Below are 24,157 nucleotides of genomic sequence, written 5' to 3'. Positions count from 1 at the left end.
CCCATTGAAGCTACACCTACTATTGCTAAAGCTTACATGATAAAGTCCCCAAATCTAATTTGTCTGATCATGTTCAAGAACCAGATTTTAATTTGACCCAGTTCCTGGAGTCTTCATGGATGTGGTGGGACTCTCCTTATTTCTTTTGTGTTTTTCTCTGACAGAGATCTGGTTTTAAGATCATTTTTTGGCCAGCAAGTCTGGATATATCCTATTATACATTCGACCCAAGAACACCATAAAAAATTTCTTTCAGTGCAATCAGAGGTTCTCAAAATTTATTTTGAGATTTCCTTGTCAATGTGTGATTACTCATCTTGGAGGTAAATATGCATATTTTGACCCTGTCCATCTTTGTAATTATTTGGATACTCATGCCCCGGCTAACTCTGTTTAGTTCTATTATCTTTTTAGTCGGAAGCTCATAATATCAGGCGCTGTCTCTTTTCTTATTTTTCTTTTTAGTGTTTTTTTTGTATTACCTATATATACCACTTTTTTTCCTCATCGTGAATCCTCCTATTTCTTTAATATTATATGGGACCTGACTAGTACTATATTTTGATTTATTTTTTAATTTACTTTGTATAACCTTATTACTGGTAACTAGCGCTCATGTATACTGCTACAAGTTGTATGCTTGTTTATAATTTTGAAATTTCAATAAATATAAAGTTTAATAAAAAAATATGGTAAGACAGTACTTAGGGGCCTATTTACTAAATGTTTTCTCCCATGGGAAAGATGCTCAGTAAATAACCCTCACAATGGGGCCGATGCAATTCAGTGTGCTCAGCTTAGGGCACAGCTTGACATGTGGTTTGACACTTGTTTTGGACGTGCTAGAATAACTCTTGATGCAATAATAGGATTAATGCGTCCAGACCTGAATGTAGCTAATAGCTCTCATCACATGTAAATGCCATGTTGATGAGGCTATTAGCTAGTACCCACCCCCCCCCCCCCTCCGAGGCAAAAAGTCACAGCGCGCCCAACCCTCAAAAATGGCATTGTCCTGAGGTGCCCCAAGCCATTAACAGAAAAACAGAAAATATTGCTTTTCTGTGGTTCCTCCAACTTAATATCATTTATTTATTTATTTATTTATTTATTTAACGTTTTTATATACCGAGGTTCTGGTAACAATGTTACTAATCACTTCGGTTTACATATAACATTGAAAAGACTTAACATGTTTGTCTTACAGAGAACAAGGAAAACGAGGAACTGGGACAAAAATAAATTCAATTAGATTAAATTACCTAGAACATTAAGAAATACATCATTATAAAAAAATGAAATCTAACATACTAGCGATTAGGATCAATCATGTAACAAGTGGTCGATCGTAAGAGTTTCTATGATTATTAAGCAGTGGGCGACATAATGAGTTGACCATGGAGGGAGAGTGTTGGTAGAGTCCAGCTCAGGCGTAGGCTTGGATGAACAGCCAGGTCTTGAGTCTTTTTGTAAAGGTGAGAGGGCATTGTTCGAGCCCAAGGTCTGATGGGAGAGAGTTCCATTGGTTAGGGCCGGCTGTGGAGAAGGCTCTTTTGTTTGAAGATATTTTGATTGGAGGGGTTTTTAAAGATCCTTTTTGTGCAGCTCTCAACGGATGGGAGGCAGAATGAAGTTGCAAAGGGATTCTGAGATCGAGGTGTGAGGTTTTGTAGATTTGTGGATAATTGAGAGGGTTTTGTATAAGATTCTATATTTTATGGGGAGCCAATGGAGATTCTTTAAAATCGGAGTAATGTGGTCCCTTTTTTTTGCTTTAGTTAGAATCCTCGCAGTGGCATTTTGTAGCATTTGGAGAGGTTTTAGGGAGATGGCTGGGAGACCAAATAAAAGAGCATTGCAGTAATCAATTTCAGAGAATATGATTGCTTGCAAAACTGATCTAAAATCATGGGGTTGAAGTAAGGGTCTAAGTCTTTTTAATACTTGGAGTATGAAGAAGCATTCTTTCAGTGTTACTGATAAAGCTTTTGTAATTCAGTTGGTTATCCATGATGACTCCAAGGTTTCTGACCAGGGGAGAAAGAGAAGGTGGTGCCACTGGATGAGTGTTAGAGAGTTGGTAGTTGCCATCTTGGGTGATGAGAAGGAATTCAGTTTTGTTGGCATTGAGAATTAGGCAGAGATCAGCAAGGAGGTTAGATATGGAAGTGAAGCATGAATTCCAAAATTGAAGGGTTTCTTGCAATGATTTGGTAATTGGAATGAGGATTTGGACATCGTCAGCATAAAGGTAGTGGGTTAGATTCAGTTTAGAAAGTAGATTACAGAGAGGAAGCAAGTAAATGTTAAATAAGGTCGGAGATAAGGAGGATCCTTGAGGGACGCCTAGGATTGAACTGATAGGTTGGGACTCATTGTTGTTGATCTTAACTTTATAAAACCTGTCTTGTAGGAAGGATTTAAACCAATTGAGAGCTGTGTTTTTAATTCCAATCTCTGCTAGTCGGTCTAGGAGAATCTCATGGTTTACAGTGTCAAAAGCCGCTGATAGATCGAGAAGGATAAGAAGGCACGGTAGTTTTTTCTCTAGGTTGAAAAGAATGTTATCGGTTAGAGAAATTAAAAGGGATTCGGTGCTTCTGGATTTACGGAAGCCAAATTGCGTTGAGGCGAGAATGTTGTCATCTAAAAATTCAGAGAGCTGATGATTTACTATTCTCTCAAGGATTTTAGCTATAAAAGGGAGATTTGCTATTGGCCGAAAGTTGGCTAAGTTTTCCGGAGCGAGATTTGGCTTTTTTAAAAGCGGTTTCAAGATGGCGAGTTTGAGTGGGGTTGGCACTAAACCCTGGCATAGGGAGGCATTGATGATTTGAGCGATTGGCTTAGCAATAACTTTGGCGCTTGCTATGAGAAGATTAGGGGGAATCAAATCAAGAGGGTGTGAGGCAGGTTTAATTTTCTTTAGGATGTTTTCAATCTCCAGGGAGGATGCAGGTTCGAAAGCTTAAAGGCTTGAGGCCTGTGATGGTGTTGAAGCAGAGAGCAGATGTTCGGAGGAAGGATTTTTGTGATTCCGAAGAGGATTTAGGAGGTTGGATATTTTTTCCTTGAAGATAGCAAGTTCCTCAGCTTTGTTTGCAGCTTTTTCATCTGGAATGACGGTTGTGGGCGGTTTGGTGAGGGATGTGACCAAGGAGAAAAGGGCTTTTGGGTCATAAATGAAGTGGTGGATTTTTCGAGAATAGAAATCTCTTTTTGTCTGGAGAATGGAGATCCTGTATTGGTGCATGCTGGTTTTGAAGGATGAGATGTTTGCAGTAGTCAGGTTTTTTTGCCAGATGTGTTCTTTGTTTCTAAGTTCCCACTTTAAGTTCTAAGTTCTGGGGTGTACCATGGCTTTTTCTTTTCTTTATTAGTGTTGAAGGTTTTGGAAATTAGAGGGCATGTCAGGTCTGCAACTTTATTTGTTATAGTGGACCAGGATGAGATGGCTGAGTCCGCGTCCGTTAAGTCAATGTGTTTAAGCTCCTCAGATAGATGTGTGTTGAGGGTTTCCTGGTTGCATAATTTTCTGAAATGAACCGATTTTTTCTGTGAGGTTGTAGTATCATCATGATACTAAGTCAGAGGAAACACAGACAGGCCGATACAGTACAGTGTGCTCCGGCACTGTACTGTATCGGCGGAGCGCACTGTTAACCCGTGTTTGGACTCTCGTTTTCGACACACTAGCTTTACCTCTTATTCAGTAAGGGGTAATAGCGCGTCGAAAATGCGTGTCCAACCCCCCCCCCGAAACTAATGCACCCACAACATGCAAATGCATGTTTATGGCCCTATTAGTTCTTCCCATGCGATTCAGTAAGTAAAATGTGTAGCCAAGCCGCACATTTTACTTTCAGAAATTAGTTCCTACCCAAAGGTAGGCGTTAATTTCTGACGGCACCAGGAAAGTGCACAGAAAAAAAAACTGCTTTTCTGTACACCCTCCGACTTAATATCATGGCGATATTAAGTTGGAGGTCCCAAAAGATAAAAATAATAAAAAAAAATAAATTTTAAATCGGCCCGCGGCTCGAACGCTCAATTTTGCCGGCGTCCGGTTTCCGAACCCATGGCTGTCAGCGGGTTTGAGAACTGATGCTGGCAAAATTGAGCGTTGGCTGTCAAACTCGCTGACAGCTGCCGCTCCTATCAAAAAAGAGCGGCGGAACCTAATTTGAATATTTTTTCTTACTGAATCTTACTGAATGCATGCGCCGAGAGAGCGGGCGCTTGCCCACTCTCCCGCAAATTTTACTGTATCGGCCCGAGAAAGCAGCAACATGAAAAGTCAATGGCAGTCAGAATGGAAAACGGACGCTCAGTTTACCAGCGTGTTTTCCTAACCCATGGTTGTGTGTGGGTTTGGGAAACAGACACTTGTTAATTGAGCGTCTGTTTTCTAACTTGTGGGTGTGCGCACAGCCATGTCTCCTGGGCGTCCAATGCCAAGATAGGGCTGCACAATTTCCCCTAGTATGTCGTTTTTAACGCAGCTCCTCATTTGCATATTGCATCACGCTCCCAGGAGAGGTAGATGGCTGCACGTTATGAAAACAGGCACCCAGTTTGGATGCCCGTTTTTAGTGCATCCATATTGAATCGGCCTGCTTGTGTGTAAAATTCCTTGCTGCATTAGAAGAATTTGTGCCTAACTGAGGTCTGTGCTGAGCACACCTTTTTCTGCAGAAGCCCCAGGTTAGAAATGTTCGTTTAATCACGAATTGCTATACAATTTTGACTAGCTACTTTACACGATTCCTCGTGTTGTAATGTGTTACATTCAAATTTTGTATAAATATTTCGTTTGTAAAGAACATCTAACACTTCCGATTTTTAAAAAAAGAAGACAAAACAGGAGACAGCGTTCCTTTCCCTGCACGTAGTAACTTCCTTCCCTCTTTTTCTGCCTCATGTATCCACTCCCTACTGCTGCTGGCGAGGATGGTAACGAGGCTTAAGGCGCAGTAGCGGCACAAGAACGCGCCAGAAATCCGCAATTACATGGGGGGGGGGGGGGTGGGGGAGCAGCGACGCCAGTTATGATAAATGTAAATTTTAGTCCTGTATTGTCGCTTGGAAGTCTTCCGTATCTTTTAGAAACAATAACATCCGTTTTCAGCCGATATTCAATAGGCGCCCAAAGACCATTTTTTTTGCCCAAATCCAAGATGGCGTTTTCTGTCCTTAAGGTACTGTAAAGCATGAGATAATGGCCGCCGCGAGCCTGTCATTAGCCGGCGGAACTCCCTCCCGCTCTCTGTGTTTTCAGAAGGTTCTTCTTCACCGGAAGCGCATTGCTATTGGTCAGAGAGGCAAGTATTTATAGACGTCATTTCCGAACAAGGCCCTCTTTTCTTTCCGTGCCGAGCGGGGTCTTCATACGGCGTTGTCTCTCGTGAGTTGATTGGGGGGAGGACCGTTTTCTTTTTGTTTCTTTTGTTCTTATCAGTGCCTTATTAGCTCCTATGCGTAATGTACAAAGGTTGATTAGATTGCCTCTCCCTCCCCGGTTGCATTTTCCAGTGGGATGAGCGGTGCATCACATGGTGCACTTACCTCTCGCAAAATGCTTTATGATCTTACATCTGTAGCTAGCATTGACTTATTTTTATAGCATTTGAAGTACTATGTGAAACGTTCCACCTCCCTCTCTGGGATGAAGTAGGTGCAGTGGTGTCTCCCACGGGACATTTAAACCCAGTTGGAGCCCGCATAATGTCTATAGACTGATGAGCTTATACGAAGCTTTAGTAGAAGCGAGGGTGCAGTTTGACCCAGCACATGGCCCCTTGCAGGAAGGAATTCACTTTAGGCTTTGTGACGTTTTATAATAAGCGTCGGGTCGCTCTGCGCGTGGAGAACGACGTCACGAATTGCGGCGGTGGGCGGAGCTCTGGGTAGCTGTCTTGCAGGGAAGGGGGAGGGGCGCCGCCGCCTCTTTCCATTAGTTCAATGGCCTGCTGACCCCAGCGAGTTAGGATGTAAACAAAATATACTTCTCATGTGGTTCCCTGTCTCTTCCCGCATACAGTTCATCTACAATTGCCTTCACTGCAGAATCTCCATACCTTTCTTCTCCTCTTTTTTTTTTCCTGTCTCTACATTCCTCCTCCTCTCATCAGACAAGTGACTTCTTTCTGTGCACTTTTCTACTGCCAATTCCCTTCCCTGTGCTTTGAATCTTCTTTCTGAACTGGAATGTCATGTTTAAATCCCATACATGGTGAACCCGTACCTTTTGAAACTGCTTATACCTGTGTTCAGCTTTCTTGATTAGGAATATGTGTTGGCCCCATATTCTTATCTGTTTTGTGCTATTTGGATCAAACTACAACTAGCCCTGCACCTGGAGCCATGCTGGCTGAAGTTCAGAAAAAAATCAGTCATGGCTTTTCACCCAGGCCTTCCCCTAAGACCCACTTCTTCCTGCCCAACTATCCAAACTGCTGATGAAGGAATGTTATACACAACAGGGACTCAGCTGCATCTTAAACTATTAACAAATGGGTTTCCCATGTTGGGTCCCAGTGCTAGTCTAATTGCCCATTATGATGGATTGTAAACTATTAAACATGCTTCTTTTCATTTAAATTTATTGTAATCCACCTTGAGACCAACTTTTAGGAAAAGACAGAATATCAAATAAAATAAATTCCTCATTTTTGTACTGTGCTTTTGAATTATCCTTTGAACATTTGACATTCCTTGAAGTCCAGAAGCTTGCAGGGCCATCCTGTGGCCAGAAAACCAGGGTGTAGTGATGAGTCTTAGCCTACAGATAGGGGGGGAATGGGTCTCCCAGAGTAATTCTCTTGTCAATTCCCTCTCTTGGGACTGCAAGCATCATCTGTACATCCCTGTGGTACCAGCACCATTGCTTTCCTTGTGAAACCAGCATAGGTTTATCCTGCTATGACTCTGGTCAAGACTTCATAGGGCTCTTTCCCTTTTTTTTTTTTTCTAATCTGCTTGAACTATTCTATGGGGATATAGTACTATTTTCAGAGAAAAATCTTATTTAAAATAAAAATACCATGCACAAAATAGATATTAAAACTCAAGTTGACATTACTTGAACAAAAACATAATGGACTGGTCCATCCTTCAATCTTTGAATGTAGATGCAAGGCAATAGCTGACAAGAGATGCGAGAGCAGGTTGAATGGTTACTGCAAATATGGTTTGAGTGAAATCTTGGTGGTGGTGTTTGTAGCTAGAGCCTTTGTCGTGTGTTGATAACTGGTCATTGTACGTTTGGTTTGAGAAGTTCTGCACACTGTTAGAACTTGGAGCTGAGGCTGGTCTCCAGCTGATGAACTCAGAGTGTAGGAAGTGTGCTACAGTAACATGGCAGGATTTTCGCGAACACCACAAGGGCCAGCATGGTCCAATGAGTGGAGTTTGATGGTAGTCCTTGCCACAACTTCTGAAAATGCATGTAACTTTTAACTTTATTATTGTTTGTGTATTATCTGAAATGTGACTTGCCCTGAGCTTTAAGGGTGGAGGAGTAATGGAATTAAATAAAACATGAGGAAAAGCTGAGACTGGGGGATTGGATGACTAAATGGCAGATGAAATGTTAATGTGGCAAGTGCAAAGTCATGCATGTAGGAGAGAGAATAATACAAGCTATATGTACACAGTGCTAGGTTCTGTATTGGGCATCACCGCCCAGGAAAAGGATCTTGGAGTCAGTGTGGACAATACTTTGAAATCCTTGGCTCAATGCATGTAAGCAGTCAAAAAAGCAATAGAATGTTAGGCATTATAAAGAAAGGAATGGAAAAGAAAATGGAAAGTCTAATGTCTTTGAATCGATCCATGCTGTGGCTGTATCTTGAGTACATTTCTGGAGAAGGTACCAAAATGATAAAGGGGATGGAAAGGCTAAACAGGTTAGGGCTCTTCAGCATGGATAAGTTGTTTGTTTGTTTTTTGTTTTAATATTCTGCTTTTTGGCACTTCAAAGTGGATTACATTCAGGTACTATGAGTATTTCCCTATCCCGAAAGGATTTACAATCTAAGGGCCTGATTCATAAAGGTATTTTCCCCATAGACACAGAACGGGAGAAAAGCCTTAGTGAATCAGGCAATATGTTTATACCTGAGGCAATAGAAGGTAAAGTGACTTGCCCAATGTCACAAGGAGCAGCAGTGGGATTTGAACCCTTGTTCTCTGGTTCGAAGGTGGCTGGCAGCTGAGAGGTATAAGAGGTTTATAAAATCTTTAGTGGGGTGGAACAGGGAACAGTTCTTTACTTTTCCAGTAGTTCTAGAACTGGGGGACATTCCATGAAGCTAATAGGTAGGAAACGTTTTTATAAACCACTATTAGACAAGTAGACTTATATTTTATTTTGAGAAAGAAGGATTGGATCTACTCTTGGGGATCATACAGAGTACTTGTGACCTGGAATAGCCATTGTCTGAGATGGGATATTGAGCTTGATGGACTGGTGGTCTGACCCAGTATGGCATTTTATTTTCTTATAGGGGGTGAATAGTGGGGCATGAATAGACTCTAAACCCAAGTAGATTTTTTATTTCCATGTGTTTCTTCCTATCTTATGGTCTGTTAACTTTGTGTAAAGGCTTGTTCCTGTGCGTCGTTCACGACAGCGTGGCTCGGCTGTGTGTGAGGACTGACCTCTGACCACGTGTGCAGCCTGTGTGTGCCGGCAGATCTGCTCCTTCATAAGTTTTTGGCAGCTGCATGGGAATGATGCCTTTGGTCTGCCTGACTCAATTCCTACTCCCTTTGCACTAGGTGAGGCTTCGGGAGGGAACCTCCTGTAGCACAACGGGAGACCAAAGGGCCTGAATCGTTGGCAGCTGTGGTCCTGGGGGGCAATTGCAGCAGCCGGTTCGACAGAGGATAGAGGGCCTGGGGAGGCCAGTGATTCCTCACTGTGACTCAGGTACCTGTGGAGGATCGGCTTGGAGGAGGGGAGTCTGAAGGTAGCATGTCTGTTCATAGCACTGCGGATCCAGAGGATTTCCCCCCCCAGAGTTTGTACTCCTCATGCATAAGGCCTTTCTGGCGAGAGAGAGGGCGCAGGGCGAAGCGTCCGAGTGAGGAGGTTCCCGGTTGCTTGGCCAAGAAGCAGAGAGGGATCTTCTGAGACGGCTGAATCTTGGCCGTGCAGGGGTCGAGAAGGTTCCTGAGAATTGGGGGCCTCCGATGATATGCAGGAAGATTCTGCAAATCTTCAGCGAGCAGACCTGGATGTGGCTGCTGATCCAGATCAGAATACTGATCCTGATGGGAACGTGGATGAACCGGATCCGGTTGAGTTTCCCGTGATGGAGGGGGATGACCCCAGAGTAGTCAGTCTGTTCAAGAAGGACGAGTTGCTGCCTCTCATTCCCCAGGTTCTGGAGGAACCAGGCGTGAAGGTAGCCCTGGAAGAATCTGGGGGGGGGGGGGCCCTAGCGCCTTCTCGGTGCCTAAGAAGATCCATAAGCTGGTAAACCTGGCATGGAACTTCCCAGAAGTGGGCTTGAAGTTCGGTCGCGGTGTGGCAAAGCTGTATCTGTTGAATGAAGAGATTCTGGATCTTCTAAGGATTCCAAAGGTGGATGCAGCTGTGTCCACTGTAACAAAGAAGACGACTATTCTAGTGGCAGGGGCTGCCGCTCTGAAATATGTTAAAGACTCCAAATTGGAGATCCAGTTGAAGCAGATGTTTGAAGCATCTGCCTTAAGCCTGAGGGTGGCAATCTGTGGCAGCATGATGCAGAGGGCCTGTTTATGCTTGGTCCAGAAGGCTCAGGAGCAGGCTTTGGCTGGGGCATTTAGCGCTGTTTAGTCTGCATGGCTGAAAGCTGGGGTGGCTTATGTGGCGGATGTGTTCTGACTTGGTGCGTACTGCAGCCAGGAGCATGGTCTCCACAGCGGTGGCTTGTAAGCTTTTATGGTTGCACAGTTGGTCGGCGGACATGTGGTCCAAGTCCCAGTTATGTAATCTCCCTTTTAAGGGGAAGCTCTTGTTTGGGAAGGATTTGGATCAGTTGATGAAGACTTTGGGTGAGTCTAAAGGAAATAAGCTGCCGGAAGATAAGAGTAGTAAGAAGGTTTTCCCTCCCCAGTCCCATTTTCGGGATTTGAGGTGATTGCGTTCTGGCAAGAGTACCTCTGCGCTGGGACCGAAGCAGAGTCTTGGCAGAAGTCCTTTTGAGGGGTCCGCTGATCTGCCAGAGACTACCGGTCAGGGGACCAGTGGTGGAAAGTCGTCCCAATGATGCCAGAGGCATCCCTTCCTCTGTGGAACCAGTAGGGGGCATTTTGTCTCACTTTTACGGGGAATGGGCCAAGATTACCACTGATCAGTGGGTTTTGTAGGTGGTAAGAGACAATTATGTGTTAGAATTTTCGTGCCCATTCAGGGAGGCCTTTCTAGATTCCTACTGTGTGCCTCGAAGCAAACAGGAAGCAGGAAAGGGCCCCTGGAAAAGTTACTAATGCTGGACCCCATAGTTCAAGTCCCATTGACCAAATGAGGTCAGGGGAGGTACTCTCATGTATTTTGTGGTTCCCAAGAAGGAAGGCTCCTTTCGACTAATTGTGGACTTTCAAAAGGTGAATGTATCCTTACTGGTTCTGCGTTTTCAGATGGCGACGTTGCGCACAGTGATAACAGCTGTTCGCAAAGGAGCGTTTTTGGCGTCATTGGACCTAACGGAGGCCTACCTCCGTATTCCCATTCGAAGGGATGATCAGAAGTTTCTTCGGTTCATGGTCCTGGATAAGCATTTTCAGCTTCAAGCTCCTCCCTTCAATTTAGCCACAGTGCCACACACTTTCACAAAAGTGGTGGTGGCGGCTTTACAGCGAGAGGGGATTTTGGTCTGCCAATATCTGGATGATTGGCTTATCTGGACAAAGATGGAGAAGTGCGGTGACTCCATTCAGCGCATGATGATTTGGTTGCTTTCCCTAGGTTGGGTGATAAACGCAGCAAAGAGTCATCTGGTGCTGACCTAATCTTGGAATATCTGGGAGTACGATTTGATACTCAGACAAGCAGGATTTTTCTGTCTCTGGACAGAGTGTTGAAGTTGCAAGCGCAGGTGTAACATCTGCTCGATCTGCCTATGCCAAAGGTCTGGGATTATCTCCAGGTTCTGGGTTCTGACTTCCATGTTGGTCTTGGTTCCGTGGGCCTTTGTTCACATGTGTCCTTTGCAGAAGGTGCTGTTGTCCAAATGGAATTCATTGTTGGAGGAGTTTCAACTACCCTTACCTCTTCAGGGAGAATTCAGATCCAGTCTCCCATGGTGGCTCTCCCACTCCCGTCTTCAAATTGGGATGGATCTGGAAGATCCAGATTGGGTGGTAGTGACAACCGATGCCAGTTTTGAGGGTTGGGGGGGCAGTGTTTCAGGGGCGGTCTGTGCAAGGACTCTTGTCTCCAGTGGAAATGGCCTGGTCGATCAATCGCCTAGAGATGAGGGCGGTATGCAGCGCCCTGGAGGCCTTTCTTCCCTTGGTAAAGGGTCATATAGTTAGTCTTCTTGGACAATGCGACAAAGGTGGCTTACATCAATAGTCAGGGAGGTAGGAAGTCATGTAGTAGTTCTGGAAGCTCAACAGTTGTTTGCTTGGGTGGAGTGTCACAAGACAGGTGTGGACAATGTGCAAGAGAACTTCCTCAGCAGGCAGTAGCTAGATCCAGGGAAATGGGAATTATCCCTGGAGGCCTGGGATCACCTTTGTGCCAGGTGGGGGGTACCCCAGTTGGATTTATTGGCAACAAGGGCCAATGTGAAGTTTCCGAGGTTCTTCTGGTTGCTTGCATATTGCAGTGTGTAGAGGCGCATCCAGGCCATGTGGTTCTGGTGGTGCTGGAATAGCTGCTGCAGCTATTCGCAGATCTGGTGGGTCTCGCAGTAGATGGCCCTCTCTGGTTGGCTTGCCTATCAGGGTTGCTTCAGCGAGGTCCCATATTTTTGCATCGGAAGGATCACTTTTGTCTCGCAGCTTGGCTTTTGAGAGGCGGCGGTTGCGCTTAAAGGGTTATTCGGAAACTGTCATTTCCACATTGCTCCAGGCTAGATGTCCTTCTACATCTATGGCTTACGTTCGGGTCTGGAAGGTGTTTGAGGCTTGGTACCTTCAGCAGTGTCTAGATCCCCTGTCTGTGACTGTTTTGCATGTTCTGGACTTCTTGTAGCAAGGGCTATCGAAGAATTGCTGGCCAGACCCTTTCTGGGTTCAGGTGTCCAGCTTGGGTTGCCTTAGAGACACAGGGCAGGTCTTTACCTTACCATCTGGATGTTATGCGATTTTCTCAGAGGAGTCTAGCATTTTTGGCCGCCGGTAAGGAAGTTGACTGGATTGAGTTGGAACCTCAGTCTGGTGGTACTTGAGCTCTGTGAGGCACCTTTTGAGCCCTTAAGGGGAGCATCGTTAAAGGATATGACGTTGAAGGCTGTTTTTCTGATAGCCATTTGTTCGGCCAGGCGAATTTCGGAGCTGCAAGCTTTATCTTGTAGGGACCCTTTTCTCTGGATTGAGTCTGATAGGGTGACTTTGCGGACGGTGCCGTCCTTTTTGCCGAAGGTGGATTCTTCTTTTCATTTGAATCAGGTTTAGGGTGTATCCACCAGAGGGAGCTACATCTTTTGGATGTACACAGGACCTGTTGCATTATCTGAAGGTTATGAATTCCTTTCGGTGATCGGATCATCTCTTTGTACTGTTTGGAGGGGTGAACAAAGGAGCTAAGGCTTCAAAAGCTAAGATTTCACTGGTTGAAAGAAGCCATTTCTTCCGCTTACAATTTGTAAGGGTTGTGCAGTGCCTGTAGGCTTGGGAGTTCATTCTGCAAGAGTGCAGGCAGCATCCTGGACGGAGTGTCAGTTGGTATCTTCGCAGGAGATATGTAGGGCAGTGGCGTGGTCAACGCTTCATACTTTCACCAAGCATTACTGATTGGATGTGCGGGTGCAGGAAGACACGTCCTTTGAGTGTGTTCTGCGTGCAGGTCTTTCGGGATCCCACCCAGTTTAGGAGTGCTTTGGTACATCCCACTTGTCTGGACTGATCTGGGTATGAACAGGAAAGGAAAACTTGGTTCTTACCTACTAACTTTTGTTCCTGTAATACCACCGATCAGTCCAGAGATCCAGCCCGTTGTTAATGCAGAAAGACTGAATATCCTGGTATGGATTACAGAAATGTACCCATTGTAAATAAGGTGAATTGGGTATCTGTTCGTTTGTTTTTCCTGGAAGCATGGAAGGTTCCATGACCGGGGGGGGGCGGTGTTCCAACCCTGAATTCCCTGTTCGCCCTGAAAGTTAGGGTGATAGGCTCTACTCTTTAGCTTGGGTACAGTTCAGTACTGAGGTCCTGCAGGTGGCACTCTGTTATGTAGCAGCACCTCAAAGTTTTTTTTCTCTGCCTCCATCTGCTGGAAGGGATGAATAACCCATTTGTTTGGACTGATCTGTGGTATAAGCAAAAAGGCAGGCGGAGTAAACAGCGCACACATGTAGGAAACATACAACAATGAGAGAATGCGTGGCAAACAATCTGCTAGTCAATATCTTTTAGAAATGTAAAACATTTTTAATTATACATACAATCACCAATACTGTACATTTTTCAAACCTACAGTCACATAATCATAATACACACAAGGACCCCGACATGGCCGTGTTTCGCATCAGGGGCTGCGTCAGGGGGACCACAACTTCTGTAAGTCTTGAAAGTTAGAATGTCACAATACAGGAGACCGTAGGTTGATTGTATTGTATTGTATATCTGTATTGTATATCTGTAGGGGTTTGATAGTTCTCGCTGGGAGACCTAGCAGGAGAGAATTACAGTAGTCTAATTTAGTGAGGATAATCGATTGAAGTACCAAGCGGAAGTCTCTGAAGTGCAGGAGAGGTTTCAGTTTTTTAAGTACTTGTAATTTAAAGAAACATTCTTTAGTGGTGTTGTGGACGAACGATTTTAAGTTGAAGTGGTTATCGAGCCGAACCCCTAAGTCTCTAACGGAAGGGGAATGGTTGATGACTGTTTTAACGAATTGAGAAGCGCTTTGAGAGTTGAGGAAAACGTGGTTATCATCTGGTGAAATGATGAGGATCTCGGTCTTGTTTGGATTGAGGATAAGGTTTAGGCTAGTGAGCAGACTATTGATGAATCGTAGACAACTGTTCCAGTGGGCCCAAGTTTTTTGAAGAGAATCTGTGATTGGGAAGAGAATCTGTACATCATCAGCGAATAGGTAAAACGTTAGTTTGAGGTTGGAAAGTAATTGGCAAAGTGGCAGCAGGTAAATGTTAAGAGTGTGGGAGAGAGGGATGATCCTTGTGGGACTCCCAGTAATAGGAGATGTATTGGTGTCTTAAGGCCTGGTATAATATTTTCAGTGTTGCATTTTCTTAGGTAAGGTGGTTACTGTTAAGTGCTGGAAATTGGTGCTGTTTTGGTGTAGGATGTTTACTGTTTATGCAATTTCTATTCAGACAGAATACGTACACATGCTTACTGTGACTCCAACATCGTTCTAGCTTCAACAGCAAGAGGAAATGTGGAATAAAGGATCTGCACTCACAAAGGGGGGAGTAGCTGGCTTGTTACGGCGGTTACTACCCCAAACCAAATAAACCTGTTACTTCAATTTCTATGCATATACAGCATAGTTCTCTGCTTCAACGGCAGGGGAGAAGAAAAAACTGATACTACACACATCCAGCAGAGCTCTCTGCTTCAACGGCAGGGGAGAAGAAAAAAGGGTTCACACTCACAAAGCGGGGAGTAGCTGGCTTGTTACGGCGGTTACTACCCCAAACCAAATGTGCCTGATACTTCACTTTCGATGCATATCCAGCATGGCTCTCTGCTTCAACAGCATGGGAGAAGAATAAACTGATACTTCAAGCATATCCAGCATAGCTCCCTGCTTCAACGGCAGGGGAGAAGAAATACAACCAATAAGGGCTGTATAACATAGTCTGAGTAAAACAAGCATGGGTGTAGCTTGCTTATTGCGGCGGTTACTACCCCTACTACCCCTAACTAATCAAGCTAGATATTTCACTTCGATGCAGCTCTATCACTGCTTTCTACATTAATGGTGGGGGTGGAAGGGAAATAGAACCAAGAGCTAAGAGAAACAGATAAGTATGAGAGAAAAAAGTGTGTGAAGCTTGCTGGGCAGACTAGATGGGCCGTTTGGTCTTCTTCTGCCGTCATTTCTATGTTTCTATGTATGTTTCTATGTATGTAATTGAGGTAATCTGCTGGAACGCTTAACACAAGTGCTGAGATTCAAATTGTATTGCACAGCGCATCCATGGAAAATCATGTAACAAGTATCTGAGCTGCGGGTCGGCGGGATCACCCACGGTATTTAGCAGCACTAAGCGGGTGTTTAGTCAAAAACAGGAAGCTTTTAATTTTAAGCTGGAGGTGCGATTTCAAACGCTGAGCTTATTAAAGAGTCCTCTATAACAAGAGTTCTACACTTGTGTTAAGCGTTCCAGCAGATTATCTCAATTACAATCAACCTACGGTCTCCTGCATTGTGACATTCTAACTTTCAAGACTTACAGCAGTTGTGGTCCCCCTGACGCAGCCCCTGATGTGAAACACGACCATGTCGGGGTCCTTGTGTGTATTATGATTGTGACTGTGATTGTAGGTTTGAAAAATATGTACAGTATTGGTGATTGTATGTATAATTAAAAACTTTTTACATTTCTAAAAGATATTGACCACCTGATCTGTGGATTTACAGGAACAAAAATTAGTAGGTAAGAACCAATTTTCCTATAGCGCCACCTTATTCCATATCATCCATGGCATGACCTTTGGCTGGTAACTCTTCTGGGGTGTCTTGTGTGTTGTTTTTTTTTGTTTGTTTTTTTTTAATTCCACTTTTCAGCTCTTCAGTGTACATCAAAGTGGATTACATTCAGGTGTGCTGTAGGTATTTCCCTATCCACACAGCGCTTCCAATCTACCTGAGGCAATGAAGGGAAAAGTGACTTGCTCAAGTTCACAAGGAGCAGCAGTGGGATCATTTCAGATATGTTTGTCTTCTCAGAGAAAGGATACTAATTTTGATTGAATCTTTGAAATTTGTCACCTCATGCAACTAACAGGTTATGGTCCAGTTTGTATGATCGGCGATACTAGGGCTATTGTGAACTCTAATCTTATTTCGCTTGCTGGTTTTGCAGGTTACCCGTCGTTGCTTTAAAGGGAAACGCTCACAATGTCCGGAGGTCTCGACGTCCTGCAGATGAAGGAGGAGGATGTCCTCAAGTTTCTTGCTGCTGGAACCCACTTGGGAGGCACCAATCTTGATTTCCAAATGGAGCAGTATATCTACAAGAGGAAAAGTGATGGTGAGCCCTAATGGGAGGGAGTATTAAAGAAAAATGTCTTTGCTTAAATGTTTTGTAGAAACCAACTCTTATCCAGCCTGAACTCCTTGTGGGTTGGCTGCCTCAAAGGGATGACTGGTATTGCTTCTGCACTGTGCGGTTTTCCGCTTTTGTCCTGCTCGGACAGCCTATAGCTAGGGATTCGTCCATGTGTGAGAACTACCATCCTGCTTGTCCACAGAGAAAACAGTAGTTTACCTGTAACAGGTGTTCTCAGAGGACAGCAGGATGTTAGTCCTTACGAAACCCACCCGCCTACCCTGGAAGATGGTTTCTCCATGTATTGGCTATATTATAGACTGAGGGTCTCTGCCTATGGGTCAGGGTGATGATTATAGTTGCACATGCTCAGTAGGGCAAGTTTGAAAGTTCTAGATTCTTTGAGATCAAAGTTCTGGCCGGGCTCCATCTGATGATGTCACCCATGTGTGAGGACTAACATCCTGCTATCCTCGGAGAACACCTGTTACAGGCAAGCAACTCTGCTTTATCTGATTTCCAGCTTACACCTATAAGATTAAAGCTTGCAAGAATTGTTACTGAAGCGTAAAGTTGTCTATTAGGTGGCCAGTGCAGGGAAGCAAAATGTTTACTTTCCTAGTGTGTAGCCAGATGGACTCAGGACCAATGGTTATGCTCCCCTGCCAGCAAATGGAGATTAAGTCAGGTTGCAAAGCTGACGTCAACCTACATATACCCTTTCATTGACCTCAGCTCTCCAGTAGATGGTGGACATACCTCTCCCTATGGGGTTTGCTGTACTTGAAAGGAGAAATTCTACATTCTAAATTGAAGAACATTGAGCCCTGTTTTCCTACAGTGATACCCAAAGGTCCCTCCCCCAGTTGAGAATTCCTGAGGCAATTTCAGCGATCCCTCAGAGGTGTGACTTGGTCTGGAGGCCGATTCCCAGCATGGACTTTGCTGCTTAGACAGCTGAAAGGCAGTGGGTACAGGAAGCTGAGCGTGGCGGTGATGGCCAAAGCCCTCTCCCCTAGCAGCCGGAGACAGCCTCTGTACTCAGCTGGTAAGCGCTGAGCCCTGGTAAGTTTAAAAAAAAAAAAAAAAAAAAAAGGAAGATTTACCTCCCAGTTCAGAGACTTTTAGAGGGAGTTTCTGTAGGTCTCCCCTTGGTCTCCGTGCTCGGCACACCGTACCAATGACATTCCCACTTCCATTGGGGATAAGGGGAATTGGGTTTTCAAAGCAGGTTGAGCAGCCCACAGTGGGCTAGACCCCGCTATAGACTCGATCGGCACACCCACGTGGTAGGCCATAGTGGCGCCATCTTGCACACATTTATGTGCGTGCCATATTGCCCTCTATAGGATGTCAGTACGTGTGTAATTTTGGTGCGTACCTGCGCATCTTTTAAAGCGCGTGCTACAGGAAGAGCTGTGCGCATAGGCTGTGCATGCACCTCTCCATACCCCGCCCAGACACTCAATTTGTATGCATAAATTTTTAAGCACAAGCCAAAAGAGCGCACCACTACCGCTGGTGCTGTCAACCAAGCACATTGCTCTCTGCAGTGTCTGCCATGTAAGAGCCTCATAGTTGGACCTGGACTCCAACTTATGTCGGCACTGTGAGGAAGCCCAAGGAGAATTTGGCCTCCTCGGACTTTGCTAAGCCAGGCCCCTCCCATTCGGATGACAGGTTGGTCACTGCCTTAACTGGAAGTACGCCAGACCTCAGAATCCCCTTAACTGGGCCATCCGTGGGAGAGGGAAATTAAACTGGTCCCACCCCAGTGCCTCCTGGATTAGGCCTGGACCAGGCTGCCTTTTTCTGGGTGGAGTTTTTCCAGGGACTTCAAACCTTCGTACAGGTGCAGTCTAATGCATGATTTGCCCCTATCTGGATGGAACCTTGGCAGGTGTCCCCTGCCTCTCCCATTCCTACCGGCAGGCCGCAAGGTATGCCTTGCCTTACTAAAGGTATCCCTGGCAGGGCCCCAGATGGCACAGGCGAAGAGGATCCTGATTCCTTGGAGAAATCCCCCTGGGTTGGAACCATATTGGACCATGTTACGGTTCTTTCATAGAGATGAATTGCAGGCCCTGGTTTCCCAGACCCTGAATTCGCTGGGAGTTTCTGGGGCTGACTCTGACAGAACCAAAGAAGAATGCCATTCTGATTTCCCTGCAGAAAGCCTCTTGTTACTTTCCAGTGATGGATGCCATCCAGGAATAGATTGATCTGGAATGAGATGCCCCAGAAGCAAGTTTTGTTTTGTTTTTTTTTAAAGGGGGCAGGGATTTGGAAGCTCTATACCCTCTGGACCCAGCGGTAAGAAAATATTTTTGTTTGCCTAAAGTGGACTCACTGGTCTGTGCCGTCTCTAAGCGAACAACCATCCCAGTGGAGGGAGGAGTGGCCTTAAAAGATGCGCATGATGGACAGATCGAGTCTATCCTTAAACAAGCCTTTGACGCTGTAGCAATGACCTTACAGATCGTTTCTTGTTGCGCTCTGGAGGCTCATTCGTGTCTGCTTCTCTCTCAGGAGACTGACTCGGGGGTGAATCCCAGAGCTGTTATGGAACCCGCTGCTGTCTTTTTTTAGCTGCCGCAGGCTATGATTTTAGTCCGTACTTCGGCCATAGGAGTGGCCTCAGTGGTGACAGCCAGGCGACAGATATGTCTGCAGAACTGGTCAGCTGACACAACCTCCAAAGCTAATCTTATAAAGATGCCCTTTAAAGGATCACTCCTATTCGGCAGTGAGTGTGAAAAGCTGACCAGTAAATGGGGTGAATCTCCGGTTCCCCAGTTACTGGACGATACGAGGAAGCAACTGCAGAGCCCCTTGCCTTTGAGTGGTTGATCCAAGGGTTCCCAGCGTTTTCCCCCCTTACAGAAATTTGACATTTCAGAGGTCTTGACTCCTTGGGAGGTCCCAGCTCTTTCGTACCTGGCAGGTTCGGGTTCAGGCTCATCCTGAGCCCCCAATAATACTTTACCGACCCACCTTCGGGATGAGGAGATAGGGGATCATTTGTCTCTTTTTTACCAACGGTGGGTCAAGATTACTTTGGACAAATGGGTACTGGAAGTCAAACAAGAAGGATATGCACTGGAATTCCACAGCACTCCTCTGGATGTATTCATGGCGTTTCCTTGCCACTGTCAGCACAAGAAGCAGGCAATGGAAATTACACTTCTAAGGCTCCTCAAGATGAGGGCTGTGATCCCAGTATCTTATGCCCCAGTAAAATATGGGGTGGAGTTCCATCTATTTTGTCATACCCAAGAAGGAAGGTTCCTTTCACCCTATCTTGGACCCTAAGAGCATCAACCATTACTTGTGAGTGACTTATTTTCGCATGGAGACCTTGCACTTTGTGATAATGGCCGTACAACCGGGAGAGTTCCTAACCTTCCTGGACCTATCCGAGGTCTACTTACATATTCCAGTTAAACAGAATCACCAACATTTCCTAACTTTGATGCAGGGTTGCCATTATCAGTTTTGGGTGATTGGCTGATCCGGGCAAAGTCCGTGGAAGAAAGCCTGGTGACCAACAAATAATCTCCTTGTTACAGGAACTCAGTTGAGTAGTAAACCTTTCCAAGAGCAGCCTTAAGCCTTCCCAGTGCTTGGAGTATCTGGGAGTCCGGTTCGATACTATGCAGGACAAGGTCTTTCTTCCGTCCTCACGGATACAGAAGTTGATATACCAGGTGTGTCAGTTGGTGAACATAGTACGCCCGAAAGTGTGGCGCTATCTCCAAGTTCTCAGTTTCATAGCGGCACCCCTGGAAGTAGTGTCATGGGCAAGGGCACACATGCATCCTCTTCAACGCTCATTGCTATCACGTTGCAACACACAGTCTCAAGACTATTCGGTTCGTCTCCACTTACCGATGGGAGTCTGCCGTCACCTCCAGTGGTGGTTACAGGAAGTTCATCTGAGCAGGGATTTGTCTCTCTTCCCCAAACTGGCTGGTTCTCAAGACAGATGCGAGTCTCCATGGCTGGGGAGCCCACTGTCAGGAGTTGACAGCCCAGGGACATTGGACAGCAGAAGAGGTCCTCTGGAACATCAGTCACCTGGAAGCTTGGGCAGTGAGATTGGCATGTTTACAGTTCAGCCACAGACTCCAGGGTCAAGTGGTCCATGTGATTTTGGACAGTGCAATGATGGTGGCTTACATCAATCGCCAGGGAGGAACCAACAGCCAGCAAGTGTCACAGGAGATAGACCTCCTTATGGAGTGAGCAGAAGTACATCTAGATATCTCAGCTTCCCACAATGCAGGAAAAGACAACGTCAAAGCAGACTTTCTAAGCAGGGAGAATCTGGATCCAGGAAAGTGGGAATTGTTGGCCAAAGCGACTCAACTGATGATAGATCGTTGGGGCCTACCGTCAATCGACTTGCTGGCCGCATCCTACAATTCGAAGGTTGCTTGATTCTTCAATCGCATAAGAGATCCGTGGTCCCTGGGAGTCGACTCTCTTGATTCAGATCTGGTTGGAAGACTAGATGCTATACGCCTTCCCTCCATGACCCTGGGCAGGGTCATTCACAGAATCAAGCACCACAGGGGACTAATCCTGCTAGTAGCTTCGTATTGGCCCAGAGGTCTGTGGTATGCAGACACGCGGAGGCTGCTGGTAGAGAACTCCCTGTGACTCCCACCGCACTCGATTCTGTCTTACGGTCTGGCCCTTGAGGGCTCGCCTGAAGAAGCAGGGATATTCTGCGGCAGTAATTATCACCTTACTCCGTGCTCAGAAGTTCTCTACATCCCTAGCTTATATGCGGGTTTGGAGAGTATTTGAGGCCTGGTGCGAGGAACGTGGTGTCTTCCCCCCGGGCAGTCAAAATCTCACTTATTCTGGAATTTTTGCAGGACGGCTTGAATAAAAGTTTGGCCCTTAACTCCTTGAAGGTACAGGTAGCGGCTCTCTCCTGTTAGAGGGGTGAGGTGATTGGGGTCTCCCTGTCTGCTCATCCGGATGTGGCTCATTTTCTGAAGGGAGTGAAGCACCTTCTGCCCCCACTTGCAGTTGCTGGTTCCCTTGTGAAATCTTAATTTAATGCTGGAACTTTTGGCAGACCCTTTTTTTTGGCCGCTGCGCAGTCTTTCCTTCCGTTTATTGACTTTGAAAACACTGTTCTTGGTAGCTATATGCTTGGCCCATCACGTCTGTGAGCTACAAGCATTGTCATGCCAGGAGTCCATCCTCCGGATGACTCTAGGGACGTTGCAGCTAGGTACTGTTCCGTCTTTGCCCAAGGTGTAGTCTCGGAGTTTCATTTGAATCAGTCCATTTTGTTGCCATCCCTAGATAAAGTCAAGGATGCGGAGGAATATCTGCTCCTCTGTCATTGGATGCCAAGAGGCTTTTAGTGCAGTATCTGGAAATCTCAGAACCGTTCCAAAAGATGGACTGCCTGTTTGTCCTTCACGGCAGGAGGAAACGAGGTGAACCAGCTACGTGGGCTAACGTAGCTCGCCGAATTAAGGAGGTGATCACAGGAGCCCATGTGGAGGCTAGAAGCCATTCCCCTCTCAGATTAGAGCTCATTCCCCTCAAGCCCTCTTATGGGCGGAGGTCAGACTACTGTCTTCCATGGATATCTGCCAGGCGGCGACGTGGTCCTCCTTGCACACCTCCAGGTTCTATCGCCTGGACGTACTGGCCCGAGAGGGTGCAGCCTTTGTATGGGTGGTGTTGACTGAACCGCAGGCAGCCTCCTGCCCCAATCAAGAGTAGCTTTTGTACATCCCATTGGTCTCGAGTCCATCTGGCTACATGCTGGGGAATGAGAAATTACCTGGTAATTTCATATTTTTTAGTATAGACAGATGGAGTCAGCATCCTGCCATTGGCTGCCCAAGATCTGCACCACAGGTCCTCCTGTGGAATGGGCTTCGAATCCAAGGGATCACAGGTAAGTGTTCATCCAGTCCTTAGATTAAGGTACCTATATTCTTGAGTTCAGTGTTTATGGTTTGTTCAGTACAGTTATCTATTTTTAAATCATGTTTTAATCATTTTTTTAAATTGTATTTTCACTAATTTGTCCATGGTGGCTTTTGAAGTGAATACTGGAGAGCTGAGATCACTGCAGAGGTATATGTAGGGTGACATCAGCCTTGCAACTTCACTGTCATCTTCATTTGCTGGCAGGGGAGCATAACCATTGGTCCTGAGTCTTATCTGTCTACACAGGCAAGTAATTTCTCCATTCTGTACTACAGCATGGTCCAAAATACATTGTATGCTGTGGTACAGAAGTAAAAATTACAGTGCATGGGTTCAGGGGGACCTTGATTCTATTGAGGGCCATACAATAGATTTGACAGTGATAGGATTAGAACCAAAAATTGCAAGAAGCTTAACTCTTCCCCCAATAGTGGTGGGAAAGGTTCCAGATGACTCAAAATTGTCACCTGGCACCTGTTGGTGTCCTGGGCCTAGGAGGAGCTGCTTTGGCTTGGGTCTGCTGCTTGCCTGCTAAGAAGAGGCCAGAGGGGACAAACAAAAAGCAAGCAAAAAATACAAATAGGCCAAAAAAAACCCTAAAAAAAGACAAATGCAAAAATAACTGAACAAGAAAAAAACAGACAAAACATAATAGAAATGAAGAGAAAATTTGCAGTAGGTACAAGAATGAGTAAAAATAGTTGACACGGGGAAAATACATTTTTGCCTTGGCTCCTAAAACTTTTTTGCTGGTACCCAAGTTTTCAAAGTTCCCCCCACTTCCCTGATGTTTTCAGAGTCTTCGGTTGGAGTTGTTGTTGGCGTTCTTCATAATTAGAACTGGCTGTACTGATTTCTTCACGTATTTAGGCAGAATTGTGTGTGCGAGTGAGGCTGGTAGTGGCTGTGTCTGGGTGTGTTCTTGACGATGGGAAAGAAGGGGGCAGCAATTTGACTGCTGCACTGTGACTTGTAGGTATTTACATCATCAACCTGAAGCGCACCTGGGAGAAGCTGCTCCTGGCTGCCCGTGCCATTGTAGCCATTGAGAACCCAGCTGACGTGTGTGTCATCTCCTCCAGGAACACAGGGCAGGTAAGGGTGGGTGTGGGCTGCTTTGGAAGGCTTCCTCCTTCACAGGAGCCTGGATTGGGTCGGATGGGTAGAAAGCTTGATTTGGGGGGGGGAATGCAGGACGTGATGATGGGAAAGGATAAATCTGGAAGAAATCCATAAGACTCCTCTGCAGGACCATAGCAGACTGTATGCTTTAAACATAGAAAACTTTTTTACTGTTGTAGATAGAAAAGGGTTTTTCTACATTACCTACTAGGGATGTGAATCGTTTTTGAATGATTAAAATTATCGTCAGATAATTTTAAAATCGTCCTAAATCGTTAGAGTGCACGATACAATACAAATGCCCCCGATTTATCGTCGGGGGCATTTGTATTGTATTGTTAAATAGGGCACGGGAATTATTTGGGGGAGGGCGGGAAAACCGGCACACCAAAACAACCCCTAAACCCACCCCGACCCTTTAAAACCAATTCCTTACCCTCCCGAACCCCCCCCAAAATGTTGTTACCTGGTGGTCCAGTGGGGGGGTCCCGGCGTCGATGGCCCGATTTAAAAAAAAAAAAAAAAAAAAAAAAAAAAAAAACAACCACCCACCCGACCCTTTAAATCGACCCCCACCCTCCCGACCAGACCCATCGCTAATTTTTTTTTTTTTTTTTAGGGAGGCCTGCGCCGCTAAAAAAAAACCCCACCAGACCCTTTAAATCGACACC

The 24,157-nt window shown here is 45.5% G+C and overlaps 1 protein-coding gene and 1 non-coding gene across 4 annotated transcripts in view; both read left to right on the top strand.

Annotated features, from left to right (window-relative positions):
• Positions 1-5,320: 5,320 nt before the first annotated feature.
• Positions 5,321-24,157, top strand: part of LOC115084946 (40S ribosomal protein SA) — a 42,101-nt gene continuing 23,264 nt past the window's right edge. For 2 of the 3 annotated variants that reach the window (XM_029590402.1, XM_029590401.1), the window contains exons 1-3: positions 5,321-5,404; positions 16,215-16,382; positions 23,341-23,459. In XM_029590402.1, coding sequence (XP_029446262.1) covers positions 16,250-16,382; positions 23,341-23,459 — 252 coding nt within the window. In that variant the 5' untranslated portion in view covers positions 5,321-5,404; positions 16,215-16,249. The remainder of the gene's footprint in view (positions 5,405-16,214; positions 16,383-23,340; positions 23,460-24,157) is intronic. The other variant, XM_029590403.1, reaches the window with a different exon arrangement.
• Positions 7,278-7,434, top strand: LOC115086368. The gene has a single exon (XR_003855249.1). It is a non-coding gene; the product is annotated as a small nucleolar RNA SNORA62/SNORA6 family (small nucleolar RNA).

This window comes from Rhinatrema bivittatum, chromosome 2 (genome assembly GCF_901001135.1).
Source record: "Rhinatrema bivittatum chromosome 2, aRhiBiv1.1, whole genome shotgun sequence".
In the NCBI taxonomy this organism is placed as follows: Eukaryota; Metazoa; Chordata; class Amphibia; order Gymnophiona; family Rhinatrematidae; genus Rhinatrema; species Rhinatrema bivittatum.
This window is presented reverse-complemented; position numbering and strand designations above follow the sequence as displayed.